Raw genomic sequence first — 18,203 nt, forward strand, 5'->3', positions numbered from 1 at the left:
CAAAGCGCGGGGCGAGACAACAACATCCGTGGTACGATCCTCTACCGGTCTCTCCAATTTCGTAGCTTCGTGGATGACATCGACATCATCGGCAGGCCAACAGCCAACCCGACCCAAACGCGAAGCTGCAAAAATTGGATTGAGAATGAATGCAACGAAGAGGAAGTACCTGTTTGCCGGAGACACAGTCCATCTGGGAAGCAGGGTATTAGTTGACGGCGACAGTCTCGAGGTAGTAAAGGAGTTTTGCTATCTCGGGACGGTCGTTACTTTGGACAACGACATCAGCAGCGAAATCCGGAGACGCATTGTGCAGGGAAATCGTGCACACTATGGACTTCACCGACTGCTGAGATCCAGAAGACTTCGAGCCCGCGCGAAGTGTGAGATATATCGCACATTGATTCGCTCGGTGGCCCTCTATGGCCACGAGTCTTGGACCATCGGAGCGAAGGATGCAATCGCTCTGGGCGTGTTTGAGCGACTCATCCTCCGGACCATCTTTGGCGGTGTGTTCGAGCATAAAGCGTGGAGAAGAAGGATGAACCACGAGCTTGCTGAGCTGTACGGCGAACCAAGAAGGTGTTCGACAGCGATCCCCAGTTCGGCATAAGGCGCAGGGAAGCACAGCGAACTAGTGTTGGGTAAATCTGATTCAGATTCATGAATCTGAATGAATCTTTGGGATGATTCAATGAATCTGAATCTAGGTTGGAAAGATTCATGAATCTCGAAAGATTTATGTATCTCGAAATGATTATGAATCTCGAAAGAATACTTGGAAAGTACCACGCATCCGGATAGTTTGTTTTGCTACGAGGAGACGGTCGATGCCAGGGTTGAACCCAAACGAGAAAGTTTTAGGTGGGATTGGGCAAATTCAATATTTTGAATATTATACGTATCTAAAGATTCATGAATCGCTGGAGATATATATAGATATAATGGATGAATGAATCGTATAAATCCATGAACCTTAAGAGATGCATGAATCATTGGAGATTCTTGAATATTTAGAGATTCATGAATATTTGAAGATTCGACTCGAGATTCAAATCACTCATCACTGAAGATTCACATGAATGAATCTCAACGAAAGATTCATAAAACCCAACACAACAGCGATCTCAATAGCTGGATCAGGTGAAGCGAGACTTGTTGGACATGGATGGTGTTATGAACTGCTTATGTTTAATTTAAACACGTATAACGTACATAATAAATACTGATACACGAAATACAAACACGTTAAAATGTACAACACTTTACAACGTAGGCCGCGCGCCAGCCGCACCGAGCGCCCCTGCCGAGAGCTCCTGCTCGATCGGCCTTCGTGCACACTCTGCTCGGCGCTCGGCACACACTAAGCCTTGCGCGCTTAGTGTGTGCGACAGTGTGCGTGTACACACTGTCGTCCCCCTGGACGTTGACCGGTGGCAGCGCAACTGCCACGGAAAGTCCAGGGGTCGGCACGCACGGCTGCCCACAACAGATGGGATGCTGCAGTCAGGGACCGAGCATCCTGGAGAATGATTGTTAACCGGGCCAGGTCATATCAACGTGCTCCATCGTGAGCAGGCCAACAAGAGAAAGAGAGAGAGAGAGAGAGAGAGAGAGAGAGAGAGAGAGAGAGAGAGACGTCGGTTCGACTCGTTCGTTTTGGCTTTTTTTGTTTTATTCCGTTCTTTATTTGTGATGAGAAAAAGGTACCATCTATCTCGTGCGTGGCTCGTCGCTCTTTCGCTATCGCGTACCGGATAAAACCGTCTTGTTAAGGCCCCAATCCTATTCTCCCGCGTGCCAGGATATCTTGCTATCTTGCATGTGTATATTCCTATGTTCTGTTTTTGTTTTTTTTCGATTTCGTTTTCCGATGTGAAAATAAGGTTCCATTTTCCTATTCCGTTTTTTCCATGGTAGTTAATATATCAACAACAACAAAAAACCAACATAACATGCATATTTCTTCCTTTTTCTTTCACTTTAGTTCTGTTTTCCATTGAGTTTGCTTCTGCTTTTGTTTCGTCTTGTAACACGTCCTGCTTTTAAAATAGTTTGTTTCTGCTACTGTTGTATGTAAAATGTTTCCTTTGTTGTTACCTCCTTGCCGTAACTGTGTGTTTCCCCCTCACCATTCACTGCCCTGTTCACCTTTGCATTTGATGTGTTTCCATTTCTCATCTCTTTTGTTACTATTTCATTGCTTTTTTTTGTTTTGTTTTACCTCATTTTTAGTTCGTTTCTCTATCTTTACCTTTACATTCGATTGTCTGAACGTATTTGACGCTTTCGATTCTACTGAGAGTATTATTATGCTTCAGAATACGGGTTTTGCTAGTGTTTTGTTTGTATATATCTTCTACCACACATTTGCTGCGTGTGGGTGTGTGTTTGTGTGTGTGTTTCTCTCCTTAATTCTTCCACTCGTCCCCCCAATCTTACTTTCTAAATACTCTGTAAATCCAGAATCACACATATTTGCACTGTACAACAATTCGCGTATAAAAGTAATAAAATAATAATAGTTATATTAATTCATCGACAAAACGAAAAACCTGTATATATATATATAGCTGAAGCGGCACTGATGCGTTATCACCCTAACCTCTCTCCTCATTCCCTTGCCCTACAATCATCTTTTAGCGTGTTTTTTTTTGTGGTTGTAAATTTACTAGCAAATATCGTTGTCCCTCATCTCACGCTTCCCAAAAAGGCCTCAAATTTCCCGTTTGCTTGTGTGTGTATATCTTGTTTTTAATAGTTTTGTTTCTAAGAGCACTTTGTGTTGTATTAACCCCTTCATTTTTCTATCTAAAATTCCTGTTTTCATGTGGGTGTGTTGGTTTTTCAAATCCTTTTCTAACGCGATAAGCTATCACCTCTCGCTCTATTGCCATTCTTTCCGTTTCCCCCACACACAATACTAACTTCTACTTCCCTTTTACACCTGCTGCTGCACAACCGTTATAGCAGCACGAGCGCACACTGCGCTCCGCAGGCTTTGCGCGTGGATTAGAAGAGTTACTAAAAAAAAAGGTTACGATTAAGAAGCGCCCCTCTATAGGTAGGTGTGTTTCGGCAATAATAATTAGATAGATTAATAATATTAGTAGTAATGATTACTTTTTTATACATAAATAGCTTCCGCCTGTCCCTCGCTCGAGTCGAGCGTGATTTTGTGATCACATTCGTCGTCGAAAAACCGCCGGAAGGTAAACTCGAAGAACCCGTGGTGGAACGGTTTGCCACTGTCGCACACCTCGTCCAGGTTGCCGTGGCCGTTCTCGTCGCAGGACGAGGACGAGTCCTGCAGCCGGCCCGGATCGATCGGGTCGAAGTTGGACGTGTCGGTCGGGTACTTGATCTTCGGCTCGTACAGTGCCTGCTGGCTGCGCAGGTCCTTGGTGAAGTCGATCGTGCGGAAGAACGGGTGCGACTTGATCTCGTCCACGTTTCGCCCGATCCGTTCGTCCTCGTTCTTGCACAGCCGCAGTATGATGTCCATCGCTTCCGGCGTCAGATGCGCGTCCACCGGTATGCGCAACGTTTGCCGCCAGTTTATAACCTAAGCAAAGGGGAAGGGTGTGAATTGATAAAAAACCAAAACACAACACAACGAGCGAGCGATTGTGCGCGCGATCAAGCCTACCTTAATCTGTGTTTCCTCTGCCGTATTTGCCAAAAAAGGTGGCTGTCCGACTAGCATCTCGTACAGGATGACGCCGACGCTCCACCAATCGCACAGCTGGGTGTAGCCGCTACGCATCAACACCTCCGGTGCAATATAGTTCGGCGTGCCGACGATCGAGTGTGCTTTGGCGCGGTTTTTCTCACGGAACTTTCGCCTGCAATGGAATGGAATGGATGAATCACGTTAGCATAGGCAATTGGATCGCAAACCAATGCATGGTTTCCCCTGGTTACCTTTCTAGTGGTGGGGGTATATCGGGACCAAACTTGCTCCACGCTTCCATCGAATCTTGCCTGGCATGGTCTGCAACAGAAAAAGGATACGAGCAGATGATTATTAGGTTAGCTATTGATGGATGAATGCTAAAACAGTTGGGCACTCCACATACCGTTCTTCTGATAGTACTTCGAATCGTGCGTCCATCGGAACCCGGTGCACAGACCGAAATCCGTCAGCTTGATGTGTCCCTTTCGATCGATCAGCACATTGTCTGGCTTGATGTCTCTGTAAGGATATTTTGCGTTACAGGATTGAGGTTCATTAATATCTTAATATTTGTTTTTTTTTGTGCTCCAATTGCTCACCGATGAATGAATCCCATTTTGTGGACGCTATCAATCGCGCAGGTCAGTTCGGCGATGTAGAAACGGGCTAGATCCTCCTCGAAGATTCCTTTCTTGATCAGCAGCGACATGAGATCTCCACCTGGTGGGCGACACGACAGCAAAAATACGAATTAAATCACACCCACGTCTCACTGCACCCACACCCCCCACCCTCCCCCGGATTGCCCCACCTACCCGGTATGTAATCCATCACGAAGTAGAGATTGTCCTTGTCCTGGAAGCTGTAGTACAGCTTCACCACCCACTCGTTATCCGCCTCCGCCAGAATGTCCCGCTCCGCCTTCACGTGCGCGACCTGGTTGCGCTTCAGCACGTCCGCCTTGCGCAGCGTCTTCATCGCGTACAGATGATTGGTGGTGTCGATCTTCTTCACCAGCGTCACCTCCCCGAACGCCCCGACGCCGATCGTTTTGATCTTCGCAAACATCGACTTGTCCATCTTGGCGCGCTTCAGCCGGATGTAGTTGCTTTCCTTCTGGCACAGCAGCTTCCGCATCTCGATCTTCGTCTCCTCCGGCAGGTCGAGCTTGGACATTTCGCTCTCCAGCTGCTTGATGCGGAAGTTGCGCTGCGAGTACGACTTCAGCACGTTCTCGATGTGCTGCTCCATGAAGAACTTGTACGCCTGGGGCGAATAGTGCTTCACCTTACACTCGGACCGCTCCGCCTCCTTCTCCTTGGACAGGTTCTTCCGCTCCGGTATCGGCGACTGGTGCTTGATCTTGCGCGGATTATCCTCCCCACCACCACCGCCACCACTTCCTCCAGCACCACCACCTGCAGCTCCACCGGCAGCACTGCCGCCGCCGCTGCTGCTGGCACCACTGGTGGAAGCGTTTCCGACTCCACTGGCAACACTGCTTCCAGCTTCAGCTCCTCCTCCTCCACCTCCAGAGCTTGTTCGACCACCACTCGCCGAGGTGGGTGTTGTGGCAGGGGATGATTCGGCGGTACTGCTGCCACTGGGTGTCCCGTGATCCATCCCACCGCCACCGTTCGTGTAGGCCGGCGCAGGACCATTATTGTTTGTGTTGCCACCGGTGCCCGGGAAGCGGACCGATTTCATGAGGCTGCTACGCACACCACCGCTTGCCGCAGTGGACGCTATGCCACGCTGTTTGGCATCATGTTGTTGCTGCTGCTGCTGCTGCTGTTGGTGGTGTTGGTGGTTGAGCTGCTGCTGCTGCTGCTGCTGTGACTGTTGCTGCTGGCCACCTCCCATTAGCGCGCCGAGCGTTTTCAGCGCACCGGTAAACGTGTGCTGTGCCGCACCACCACTGCCGGACAACTTGTGCGGTGCCTTGGGCTTCGGATCGGCCGGGTGCTGCTGCTGCTGCTGCATCAACCCGTTGGTAGCATGAGGGTGCAGATGGTGATGGTGCCGATCGTCGTCGACCGTTCGCGACAAGCCGCTTGGCGGCACCACCTTTCCATTGCTGACGATGCTGCTGCCCCCGTGCATCATTGCGTGATCGTGATTATTATGATTGTTGTTGTTATGCATACTATTCATTGTATTGTTATTGTTATTTGCGTTAGCGTTATTACTCATATTGCCGTTAATCGTATTAGCGTTCGCGTTGTGACTACTGCTGCCGTTGGTACTGGATTGGTTCATTCCGCTACCACCACCACCGTTCGCGTTGCCGTTCACCATGCCACCACCGTCGGCATTGCCGTGCCCGTTGTGGTTCTGATGGTGCAGAAGATGATTATGATGATTCAGGTGGTGGTGGTGGTGCTGCTGCAGCTGCTGGTGTTGATATGACTGCTGGTGGTGATTGTTGCCGCCATTATTTCGATGCTGCTGCTGTTGCTCCATTTCCATCGCTGACGGGGGACAGTGTGGGGAGGGTGGCAACGGTGGAGGCGTACCACCGCCACCCCCGTCCAGCAGATAAGCCGGCGGGGGTTCCTTCTTGGGGGATGAATGCTTCTGCAGCAGTATCATGGTCGTGTCGTACGATGGTGGATCGTTCGGGGAGCCGGTGCTGCTACCGCTCGACACACCATTGTTGCTGCTGCCCGACAGCGCCTGTGGTTGCGCGGGTGAGGATTGGCCGTTCATTGTGCCGCCACCGACACCACCACCACCGCCGACCGTCTGCACTGGCACATTGGAAGGAAGCACGTTTTGCAGCCCGGGCAGGGATGGTTTGGCGCGCAGGGGCTGCTTCGGTACGCCACTGCCCGGGCCGCCCGCGGCTGCACTAGCTGCTGCGCCGACGTGCCGACCCGCCCCACCACCCTCATGCCCGAGGGCCGACGGCGAGGGGGGTGGCGGTGTTGCGTAGCCGGACGCAGCCTTGTTTAGCTTGGCCTGCACCGACACGGCGTACGAGGGCGGCGGTGGATTGTTGTGCAGCGGGTGACCACCACTACTGCCACCGCTGCTCCCGGGGACGCCTCCGGCCGGTGCTGCCGGTGCGACGGCCGTCTGCAGGATTGGCTTCTGCACCTGGGTCGATTTCACCGAGTGCATGATGATCGGATGCTGGGCCGCTTTCGAGGCGGGCGCATGCACGGCGGATGGTTTCGGCTGCAGCGGGATCGGTCGCTGTATCGCGGCGCCCAGCAGCCCGCTGCCGCCGCCGCCACCGCCGCCCGCTCCCTGCGACACCGTGATCGGGCTGGACGAGCCGATCGACGCGTTCGAGTAGAAGCCCGAGCTGGGGCTCTTGCGGAAGTCCGACTGGGCCGAGGACGACTGCGTCGGGCTCTGGCGGCTGTGGAACGACGTCAGATAGTTGGGCGGCGAGGACGGCCCGAGCTGGGGGTACGGGGGCGGCGGCTCGTTCCCCGTGTACACCGCCATCTGCTGGCTGAGCTGCTGCTGCACCTGCGGCCCGTTCTGCACGATGATCGGCTGCCGCAGCCCCGGATGGTTGCCGCTGCTCGCGATCGGCGAGGAGCCGCGGGCCGGCGACTGCGAGGCCGCGCCGCCAAACTGCCCGTTCCGACCGGACGCGACCGAGGCGGGCGACATGCGCTTCAGCAGATGCATCGGGTTCGGCGGCTGAGGAGTGGACGGGGTGGAGGAGCAGCGCGGCGGCGGAATCGGGGGCGCATCGCTGAAGTTGGTCGGGCAGGGCGACGGTGAGTACTGCGAGCTGCGGCCGACCACGTGCGCCGCCGAGAACGGTTGCTGCGAGTGGGGACTGTTCGAGCGGGAGCTGCCGGCACCGGAGTCCAGCGCCGGGCTAGTGCGCTGCATGTGCAGCGGCGATTGCGGCGCATCCTTCTCGATGCTCGGTTTGCGCTTCAGCGGTGCGACGAGCTGGAAGGCAAGTGGATCGAAATGAGGGATCGGATTAGCGCGAGAGTGCGGAAGCGGTAAAAGCACCGCCGCAGCGGGTTCGCTTACCTGTCCACCACCACCACCACCACCCAGCGCTTGCTGGCTCGTCTCGTACGGCTGCAACTCGTTTTTGATCTGCTCCAGTGCTATCGCGTTGTACGCCGAGTGGCGAGCCACCGACAACGGAACTTTGCCGCCTTTTCCATTCATGCTGGATTATAATATGCATAACTTATTGCTATTTCCTAGATCTGGGTGGTAAGAGAAGAGAGCATGGCAGAGCAGAATGGAAAATTAGTAATCCAGACAAGGAATGCCACTTTGCGGATGATAACGAATTCACAATCAGTTATAGGGGAAGTTCTGTTTTCACTTCAGAGTCAATCCAAGCATACTGTGCTGTCTGCCCTCTGTCCAGGAAAACAGTCCGTTGCTAGGATGCGGACTTTTCCATCGCATGTGTGGAAATAGACACGCACTCACACACATCCACACATATTCAAAATTACGCAGAACCATTTATTTTTTGCAACACGACAAATCACAGCAACACGATGCAAAAAAAGAGCAAAATTTCTGCCTCCTCCTTCCTTCTCCGCCATCGGGATCACCAACCAACCAACGCACACACACACGACAGCAATGCGAAACGGAGATCATCTTTGTATGGGCCCTCGCTCGCTGCATAAATTGCGTGTGACTCACGCAGCACAGAACATCATCGCACATCATCTCACCGCACGTCGCGCGCGCACAGAGCACTCGCAGTCTCCGGGACACCACACACCACACACGTATATGTGAGCGAGGGGGGGCTCACGCTCACACACCGACCGATGCGTGTTTATTCTAATTATTCGTGGAATGCACGGAATGCAAAGTGAGAAAGCAAAACGGGCACGGATTGGCAGGGGAAAAAAACGAAGAAGAAGACACACGTTTCTGTGTGCAGTGCTTTTTTTCTATCCTGCTTCTTCTTCTTTTTATCTTTTTTTTTGCTGTACCCGCCGTTGCGTTATGCCAGTTAGAATGATCCGCCCCGCGCCGCACATGAAGGCAGCGCTCCATCTGTTGGACGGTGGAAGGCAAAGTGCAATTTTGGTTGGCCTTCCCAGCATTTTTTTTTTATTTTCTGTTCTGCAGTATTACATATTTTCACCATTTGCTCTGCTTTTCATGCGTAACGGAAGCATCGTGAGCAGTGACCAGTTTCGTGAGGATCATCATCATTTACGGAGCACTCGATGCACACTCATTGACAGGAGGAAAATGGAATTTCACGTTCAGAAAAAGAAAAAAATAGCAGATTGGCACCAATTCTGTACACAGGTGGGTGTGCACATTGTTATTGAATTCGATTGGATTTTCACGCTGCTCCCCCCAGCTCCCCCACCTTTTGCCGTAAATGTCATCGTGTCAGGGAGGGGGCAATGGAATGCACAGTAGGGTCCCGCCCCCTCTCCCCCCTGAGCTCAGAGGCAAAGTCCCTCTTTTTTTTACTGAGCAGTTTTACTTTGTGTCCCTCTCTCCGCTGGATTTGTACTGGCTTTGGACTGGACCTTCTTTCTTCGACGTTGGACGACCGTGCGGGCCCCATTGCAATGCATCAGAAAATTGATTTTTCCACAACCACACACACATTCACACACACACACTGCACTGGATTCCTTCGACTGATCGCACACACTGGCGGAGGGAGGAGGATGATCTTTTCGTGGGTAATTTCGCTTGCTTTGATGCACATTTTACGCCACAGAATCGTTGTTTCATCGACACTGCTCACCCTCGCTTCCCCTTCGCCACTCCTCTCACCGCTAGCACGCCCTCGGTACGATCGATGGAATGTGCTGCTGCACGGCGGACTGGTGGCTAAGGCCATCGCACACCACCAGCGTACTCCATTTTCGTTCCCAGTTTTGTTTACGCGAGACGAAAGCTCCATGCGTGTGTGCGAGAGTGTAGGTGACCAGATCGGATCGGCCACTATTTCACTCCGGCACAAGGGGGGTGGGGGGAGGGTGGGATGGGCAGACCACTCCTCGGACCACCACCGGACAGGGGTGAAACACACAATTTCTGCTACAAATCCACCGAATTTCAGGCTGTATCTCGCGCGCAGTAGCCTGCTCCATCCACACAAAAAGCGACACATGTACACACAGTCAAACACACACACACGCACACACACTTACACGCGCGCACAACACCACCACAGCTAAAAGAGCACAAACGCACACGCACACACACACTGAGACACACGGTGGGATTTGCTTCCACAATTCCACATTCCACAATCCCTTCGACGGTCAGCCGCGCGAATATCGAATATATTCTCCGCTGCGTTTTCTCCTTGTCGTGGAAGCGCGATCGTGCATGTGTGTGCATGTGGTTGTGTATGTATGTGTGTGTGTGCGAGTATTTCTGCCCTTAGAATATCATCGCGATGATCGTGCACCACCACACCACTACTACCACCATCACTGGCATTCCTCTCTCACTCCTCCCTTCTCTTCCCCACTTCTCCCTTCCCTCCCCCTCACACACACACCCTGCACCGTTTGCCATTTCAATCACACGCGTTTTTTTTCTTCTTCTCTTTATTGCCTGCCTGTGTGTGGTGATCTCGACGAAAATAATATTCCACATACCAATGCAATTGCTTCGCTCCCGCACACAGTCTCACAGTGCGTTCGTTCTTGTTGCTTCACGGTTCCACTTTTTCCACCTGCTTTTTTCGCTTCTTCTGCTTCTCATTCCACAACACACCGTCGCCACTGTCACCCTGTAGCAAAGCACCCGCCACCATCACCACCACCACCCGTCACGGGCACATTTTTTCACCTTCCCCTGCGCTCACCCACTCTGAGGGGGTGGGGAGGGTGGTTCCACGGATACCAACAGCTCGACGGGCAAGGTTGGGTGGTGGAGTGGTCACCATCAGCCCCTCCAGCGAAGGGAAGTGCAGCCTCTACACTTTCCAAAAAGACACGGACGCACGCACGCACGCAATCACGGACGCAACTGTCTCCTCTTCTTCATGGTACACGCACACAAACACACACACCAGGGGAAGGGAGCCAGCGGAGGAGGGCAGGGTGGCAGCTCCGTAGCAAGTGAAAAATTCAGCCCCACACCACCACACCACCACTGCGACGGTGGAAAGGAAAACGGGGCCAAACCGAAACGTTACCTTCGCATATTTCACTGGCAAATATGTTTGCAGTGGGGCGGTTTGATTGCGCGCTTGTTGCAGGCCCGCGATCGCGATCCGATCCGAGCGAGTTGTCGTAGTGCAGGCAGGACCCCTCGTGAAGCAATTCTCTCGTCACGAAAATATCAAATTTTTGTAGTTTTGACGTTTATCAACAACACACAAAAAGAACGCACACACATACGCACGGTGCGCACACACACACACGTACACACGCATGGTACCGTACGCGGGGGGAATTCAGCGTTTCGGCACCTGTCGGCGCTGAATACGATTTGGTCGACTGCGAAGTCACATTCTCCGACAACGGGTTGAAGAACGTAGCGCAGGTCAAATTTTGCAAACAAATATTCTAAAACCAGTTCAAAATATTTTTTATCAAACATAGCTGCTTGTAGCACTTTTATTGATTGCAATCTGCACGCCATCCTTTTGTCGAATGGTTTATTGATTCTGCATTGTCCAACCCGTCCGCTGCTGACATCGATAACCAGCTGTCAGCTCGCTGTCATACTAAAATCCAACATGGCGAATTCTGAACCCTGTCATACATCGTGGTAGCTGCTGCCGTCGTACGGCATTTTCCCCATTTTCTCTGGTTAAAAAACGGAAAAACGATCGAAAAACTGCACATCCGGTCGTGGAAAATCTCAGAGCGATACGCGAAAGCGTTTAGCTTGCCGTGGCAGTGTTGGGTGGGCTGTACAGGCAGCATTTGCAGCGCCTTCCCGTTCCTCTGGCCGAACGCGGGACTTGATGCATCATCGCTGTCGGCATCGATTTCGTGGTTGCTAATTTTCGAGCCGCAGGTTTGCGTGTTGTAGCGGTCCTTGAACCCTCCGGCGTCAGCTGCACCCGCTGGCCAGCTGAGCCGTGCAGTCGGGAACATCGGAGCACTCCGTTCCGGGCAGGCCGTGTTTTTGCGTTGTGTCAATAGTATCAGTAGGAGACGGGGGAGAGGATTTTTTTTGCGGTGCCGCAAGAGGGGAAGCAGGTTAACTTTCTTCTTCCTTGGTGTGGGACTCAGGCAAAGGCACCTGAGCCAGACGACGATAATATCGGGTTTGGATAAAACTAGTTGAGGCAGGAGCCAACTTCCCCCACAAAAGCGATGGCTGATTTCATCGATTCAGAAGCGGAGGAGAGTGAGGTAAGCAGGGTGGATGCTGGTATGTGTGTGAATGTGTGTTTGTATGTACGTGTGTGTAAGGTGTGTAACATCCTTGACCGTCCGTAATGGTGACGACCCTTTTAGAAGGGCTATTATATTTTAAGAATCTTTGTCCATGTCCACTTTAAGCCTGCTGTTGGAAAGAGAGAGAAAGATTTGCGGAAAAAAACCTATCTGACCTACACTACATGCTTTTTGTATTTTTTTCCACCTGCAGGATGAGGAGGAGTTGGAACCACATGAGCGGAAAAGGCTGAAGAAGAATAAGGCCGTATCGGACAGCGAAGATGAAGAGGAAGGTGAGTGCTGTACGAACCGGATGTTCATACGAAAATTATCTCATTTCAGGACTTGAGGTATGCAGTTTTGAAGCGAATGTAACAGATTTTTCATCAATTTAAGACTTTCGACATGTTTGACCAGACGAAGATGAGTCGTGAGTGATTTTGGACAAATCGCCCGACAAACCGACTGTACGAATTGTTCAATACTGCTTGGCCAATAACACCGACAACACAGACAAGAAGCCGTACGTTTTGAAGAATTCAGCCTAAATGGCTTAAATAATACAGTCTGTTCCCGAGTTACGCGGTTTCTGCGTTCCCGACGAATCCGCGTAACTCGAATATCCGCGTATGTCGAATTTCACGTTTTTTGACTAAAATACTATTGATTACTCGGAGTTTTTTATTTAATTTAGTTCTCTTATACACTTTATCATTTATTTGAGATAATTCGTGCAGAAAATTCTAATATTTCTGGCTTTTAAGCGGTTTCAATTTGTTAGCCAAAATGCCATTTATACCTAACTTGAAGCAAATTGTACTGTTTTGACATTTGATCTGTCAAATTTAGAAAACCGCGTATGTTCGAATCCGCGTAAGTCGAGAACCGTGTAACTCGAGAACAGACTGTACAATATTTTCTTTGGTATCGGCAGACTTGTCCCAGGCTTATGGCAAGACTTCATTTGCTCCTTGTAATTGTATCTGGAGGGCATGATTCGGATGGGAAACGCCTATTTTCATGTTTGCTCTAATGATACTGTATGATTATTTGAGGAACGAGATGACCAATCACATCAATGCGTAGTTTTCTGCTAATATCAAGGTGGTTCATTTCAAGTCCGTGCCTTCATCCTGTAAGAAGTATCGATTTTCCCGTCTTTTACGCGGTAAAATATACCTCTTTAAGTCTATGTAAGGCTACCAGGAACAAGTAGGTCCTAATGATGTGAAAAAGACGATACATCAGGCGAGAATGTTTCGCACAACAAGGACAAAAATACAATTCGAATGCTCGAGATATCTACTCTTAAATACATCTTGGCCTTGACATAGTCGGACACTGCACTAAGCTCGAAATGAGCTATTTCCAGTTAATGATGCTCACACACCTGCTCCTGCCACGTATGAATGAATACGCGGTCGCTAATAGTGGCTAGTTTATTGCACCGTGCGGGCTCAGCAAAACCGGAACCTGTGCACGAAGAATGCTTCTGCTTCGTACCAGATCATTCCGGTTCGCTAGTCTACCTGATACTCATTGTGCTACTTTTATTCATATTCACTTAAGCCACATTGTCGCAGCAGGTTTTTGTGGCGTACGTGTACGCCGGAAAGTACAAACAAGTTTGCCCACATTTGCATACGATGGCGTGCTGTTGTGCACGTACAAACCACACCAAATCCTGTCTAGGCCGGCGCCTGGAAAATCCGTGACACTCGCAATGTCTCGAGAGTGCACGTGAGAACAGGTCGTACCGGTTGTGGTTCGAGCTGCGCTGGCAAGAATCTGGAACTGCGAAGAAGAATGTGTTAAACCAGCGCAAATTTCCTGCCACTATCTGTTGCAATCTGTGCGAAATGTTGCATAAGCCCGCTTGCATTCGCGAATCATGTACGCAGTTTGTGACTTTTTTTTGTGTTCGTCCCTCCTCCCCCCACCGATGCTTGGTTTCAGATGATGAGGACCGGCTGCGCGAAGAGCTGAAGGACCTGATCGATGACAACCCGATCGAGGAGGAAAGCGACAATGATGATTCCGACGATGGTTCCGAGGGGGGTCACCAGAAGCGCAAAAAGAGCGACGACGAGCTGGACGATCGGCTCGAGGACGAAGATTACGAGCTGATCGAGGAAAATCTGGGCGTGAAGGTCGAGCGGGTCAGTTGAATGGCGTCCAGACGCACTGCACCATCCTGTGGCTTGTAGCATTTTTAAGTAAATCGATCCTTTATCCTTTTATCACTCGGGCGTTTTAACAGAAACGGTTCAAGCGGTTGAAAAAGTTTACCAACGACGATGGGAGCGATGGCGAGTCGGGCGACGAGGGCATGATACGGGAAACGATCGAGAACCGGCTGTTCGATGCGGCATCGGAAGAGGACGAAGAGCGCGCGTCCGACCACGAGGGCGGCCAGCGGGACACGATGGCCAATGTGCGCGAGCACTACGACGAGGAGGAGGACGAAGAGTCGGATGCGGACGATTTCATCGTGGACGACGACGGGGTGCCGATCAGCGATAAGCGCAAGAAGCGAAGGCACATCTTTACGGACGCGTCGCTGCAGGAGGGACAGGACATATTCGGCGTCGATTTCGACTACGACGAGTTCGAGAAGTATGACGACGAGTATGAGGAGGGCTCGGAAGCGGAGGATGAGTACGAGGAGGAGCAGCTCGACCAGGCGGACCGGCCGAGCGGCGAGCGGGGCAAGAAGTCGAAACCGGCGGCACGCAAGCGCATGCTGAAAAAGTCTATCTACGAAATTTACGAACCGAGCGAGCTGAAGCGCGGCCATTTCACCGACCTGGACAACGAGATCCGCAAGATCGACATACCGGAGCGGATGCAGCTGCGCGACATACCCGTGACGGCCGTGCCGGAAGGCTCGAACGAGCTGGAGGAGGAAGCGGAGTGGATCTACCAGCAGGCGTTCTGCAAGCCGCACGTGTCCGACCAGGGCGCGATGACGCGCAAGCCTCCCTCGAACGTGCCGAAGATCAAGCACGCGCTCGACTTCATGCGCAACCAGCACCTGGAGGTGCCGTTCATCGCGTTCTACCGCAAGGAGTACGTGCAGCCGGATCTGAACATTAACGATCTGTGGAAGATTTACAAGTTCGACTCGATGTGGTGCCAGCTGCTGGGGCGCAAAACGTCTCTCCAGCGGCTGTACGAGAACATGCGCAACTACCAGCTGGACAAGCTGATGGAGAACCCGGACGCGCCGATCCCGGAGGACATGCGGGTGATCCGGGACGAGGATCTGTCCCGCCTGCGCTCGGTGCAGTCGCACGAGGAGCTGAAGGATGTGCATCTGCACTTCTTGCTGTACTACGCGCACGACATCGCACCGATGCGGTTGCGCACGAGGGAAAAGTCGGGGCAGCAGCAGCAGCAGTCGACGCAGCGGGTGCAGAAGAAAGCACGCGCACCCAAAAAGAAGAACCCGGAGGACGGCGAAGGAGCCGGGGAGGACGGTGCGGAGGGTGAAGAGAATGGTGACGAGGACAAGGAGGAGGACGCGGAGGAAGAGGACGAAGAGGAGGAGAAGCAGGAGGAGGAGACGGTGGGCGGGAGCGGCGGCGGTAAGGCGGTGGACGACGCGGGCAAGGAGCGCGTGCGGCTTAACATCGACGTCGGGCCGTACGAGATTTGCCGCAAGCGCGGGCTGACCGGGCTGACGAAACGGTTCGGCCTGACGCCGGAACAGTTTGCGGAGAACGTGCGCGACAGCTACCAGCGGCACGAGGTCGAGCAGGAAACGAAGGAACCGCTCGAGGTGGCCAAAGAGTACATGGGCACGACGTTCGAGTCGCCGGAGGAGGTGCTGCAGGGTGGCGTGTTTATGGTGGCGCGGCAGCTGGCCCGCGAACCGCTGTTCCGCAAGTGCATCCGCGAGCTGTACTTCGAGCGCGCCAAGCTGAACGTGCGCCCGACCAAGAAGGGCATGAAGGAGATCGACGAAACGCACCACTGCTACGCGATGAAGTATCTGAAGGAGAAGCCAGTGCGCGATCTGACCGGCGACCAGTACCTCAAGCTGTACATCGCCCAGGAGGACAAGCTGCTGACGATGGAGTTTGTCGACCGGATCGAGGGCAACACGTCGGGCGATTTTCTCGAGGAGCTGAAGGCGCTCTACCACCGGGACGAGTTCGCGAAAAACGTGCAGGAGTGGAACAAGGTGCGAGCGGAGTGTGTGGTGCTGGCAGTGAACCGCATGGTCATACCGGATCTCAAGCGCGAGCTGCACAACACGCTGCTGACCGAGGCGAAGGATGCGGTGCTGCGCGTCTGCTGCCGCAAGCTGTACAACTGGATCAAGGTGGCACCGTACAAACCGCCCGTGCCGGACTTTGACGATTACGAGTGGGAGACGACGCGGGGCGTGCGCGTGATGGGTGTCGCCTACGTGCCCGACTACACGCAGTCCGCGTTCGGTGCGATCATCGCGCCCGACGGCGAGGTGACGGACTATCTGCGCATACCGCACCTGCTGAAGAAGAAGAACGCGTACCGCGAGTCGGAGAAGCAGTGCAAGGAGTCGGACCTGCGCACGATCACCAACTTCATCCGCAGCAAGAAACCGCACGTGATCGTGATCGGGGGCGAGTCGAAGGACGCGCTGATGGTGCAGCAGGACTTTGTCGAGTGCGTGAAGCGGCTGCAGGAGGAGGAACAGTTCCCGCAGATAGCGGTCGAGATCGCGGACAACGAGCTGGCGAAGGTGTACGCCAACTCGGTCAAGGGTACGACCGACTTTAAGGAGTACCCGCCGCTGCTCCGGCAGGCCATCTCGCTCGCGCGCCGCATCCAGGACCCGCTGGTCGAGTTTTCCCAGCTGTGCAACTCGGACGAGGAAATCCTGTGCCTGCGCTACCACACGCTGCAGGAGCAGCTCACCAAGGAGGAGCTGCTGGAAAACATTCAGCTCGAGTTCATCAACCGCACGAACGAGGTGGGCGTGGACGTGAACCTGGCGGTGCAGAACCCGCTGACCGCGAACCTGGTACAGTTCATCTGTGGGCTGGGACCGCGCAAGGGCCAGACGCTGCTGAAGGTGCTGAAGCAGACGAACTCGCGGCTGGAGAACCGCACCCAGCTCGTCACCACCTGCCACATGGGCCCGAAGGTGTTCATCAACTGTTCCGGGTTCATCAAGATCGACACGAACTCGCTCGGCGACAGCACGGAAACGTACGTGGAGGTGCTGGACGGGTCCCGCGTCCATCCGGAAACGTACGAGTGGGCCCGCAAGATGGCGGTCGACGCGCTGGAGTACGACGACGAGGAGGCCAATCCGGCCGGTGCGCTGGAAGAGATTCTGGAGGCGCCCGAGCGGCTGAAGGATCTCGATCTGGACGCGTTCGCGATCGAGCTAGACCGGCAGGGTTTCGGCAACAAGAGCATCACGCTGTACGACATCCGGGCGGAGCTGAACTCGCGCTACAAGGATCTGCGCACGCCGTTCCGCTCAGTGACGGCGGAGGAGCTGTTCGACTACCTCACGAAGGAGACGCCCGAGTCGCTGTTCGTCGGCAAGATGATGCTGGCCACGGTGAGCGGCTTCACCTACCGCAAGCCGCAGGGCGAGCAGCTCGACCAGGCGAACCCGGTGCGCAACGACGAGACCGGCTTCTGGCAGTGCCCGTTCTGCATGAAGACGGAGTTCCCCGAGCTGTCCGAGGTGTGGAATCACTTCGATGCGGGCGAGTGTCCGGGCCAGGCGACCGGGGTGCGGGTCCGGTTCGACAATGGGCTGAACGGGTTCATCCACATCAAGAACCTGTCCGACAAGCACGTGAAGAACCCGGAGGAGCGCGTACAGATCGGGCAGACGGTGCACGTGCGCGTCACCAAAATCGACATCGAGCGGTTCTCGCTCGAGTGCTCGTCGAAGAGTTCGGACCTGTGCGATCGGAAGCAGGAGTGGCGCCCGCGCAAGGATCCGTGCTACGACCAGGAGCTGGAGGAGGCGGACACGCGCAAGGAGGCCGACTCGAAGAAGCAGCAGGCGCGCCAGCAGTACGTGAAGCGCGTGATCGTGCATCCGTCCTTCCACAACATCTCGTACGCGGAAGCGCTGAAGCTGCTGGAAGGGTACGACCAGGGCGACGTGATCGTGCGGCCGTCGAGCAAGGGCTCGGACCATCTGACCGCGACGTGGAAGGTAACGGACGGCATCTACCAGCACATCG

General features: G+C 53.4%; 2 protein-coding genes across 7 annotated transcripts in view; one reads left to right on the forward strand and one right to left on the reverse strand.

Annotated features, from left to right (window-relative positions):
* Window positions 1-1,653: 1,653 nt before the first annotated feature.
* On the reverse strand, window positions 1,654-10,977 carry LOC120895657 (serine/threonine-protein kinase Warts-like). Of its 6 annotated transcripts, none has more exons than XM_040299186.1 (8): window positions 10,806-10,977; window positions 7,682-7,866; window positions 4,492-7,594; window positions 4,276-4,396; window positions 4,080-4,195; window positions 3,925-3,994; window positions 3,650-3,845; window positions 1,654-3,565 (listed from the first exon to the last, which is right to left on the reverse strand). In XM_040299186.1, the coding sequence occupies exons 2-8, from the start codon at window positions 7,823-7,825 to the stop codon at window positions 3,128-3,130; spliced, it is 4,188 nt and encodes a 1,395-aa protein (XP_040155120.1). In that variant the 5' UTR covers window positions 7,826-7,866; window positions 10,806-10,977; the 3' UTR covers window positions 1,654-3,127. The 6 variants fall into 6 exon arrangements, with proteins under 6 accessions (XP_040155120.1, XP_040155123.1, XP_040155125.1 ...); XM_040299189.1 differs by lacking the exon at window positions 10,806-10,977 and adding an exon at window positions 10,264-10,431; XM_040299191.1 differs by lacking the exon at window positions 10,806-10,977 and adding an exon at window positions 9,808-10,104.
* Window positions 10,978-11,334: 357 nt separating this feature from the next.
* LOC120895656 (transcription elongation factor SPT6-like) overlaps window positions 11,335-18,203 on the forward strand; it is a 9,303-nt gene continuing 2,434 nt past the window's right edge. Inside the window, 4 exon segments of the mRNA XM_040299185.1 lie at window positions 11,335-11,976; window positions 12,215-12,296; window positions 13,960-14,162; window positions 14,264-18,203. The exon segment at window positions 14,264-18,203 is cut by the window's right edge and continues 491 nt beyond it. Of these exon segments, the coding sequence (XP_040155119.1) occupies window positions 11,938-11,976; window positions 12,215-12,296; window positions 13,960-14,162; window positions 14,264-18,203 (4,264 nt within the window). The 5' untranslated portion in view covers window positions 11,335-11,937.

This window comes from Anopheles arabiensis, chromosome 2 (genome assembly GCF_016920715.1).
Source record: "Anopheles arabiensis isolate DONGOLA chromosome 2, AaraD3, whole genome shotgun sequence".
NCBI lineage: Eukaryota > Metazoa > Arthropoda > Insecta > Diptera > Culicidae > Anopheles > Anopheles arabiensis.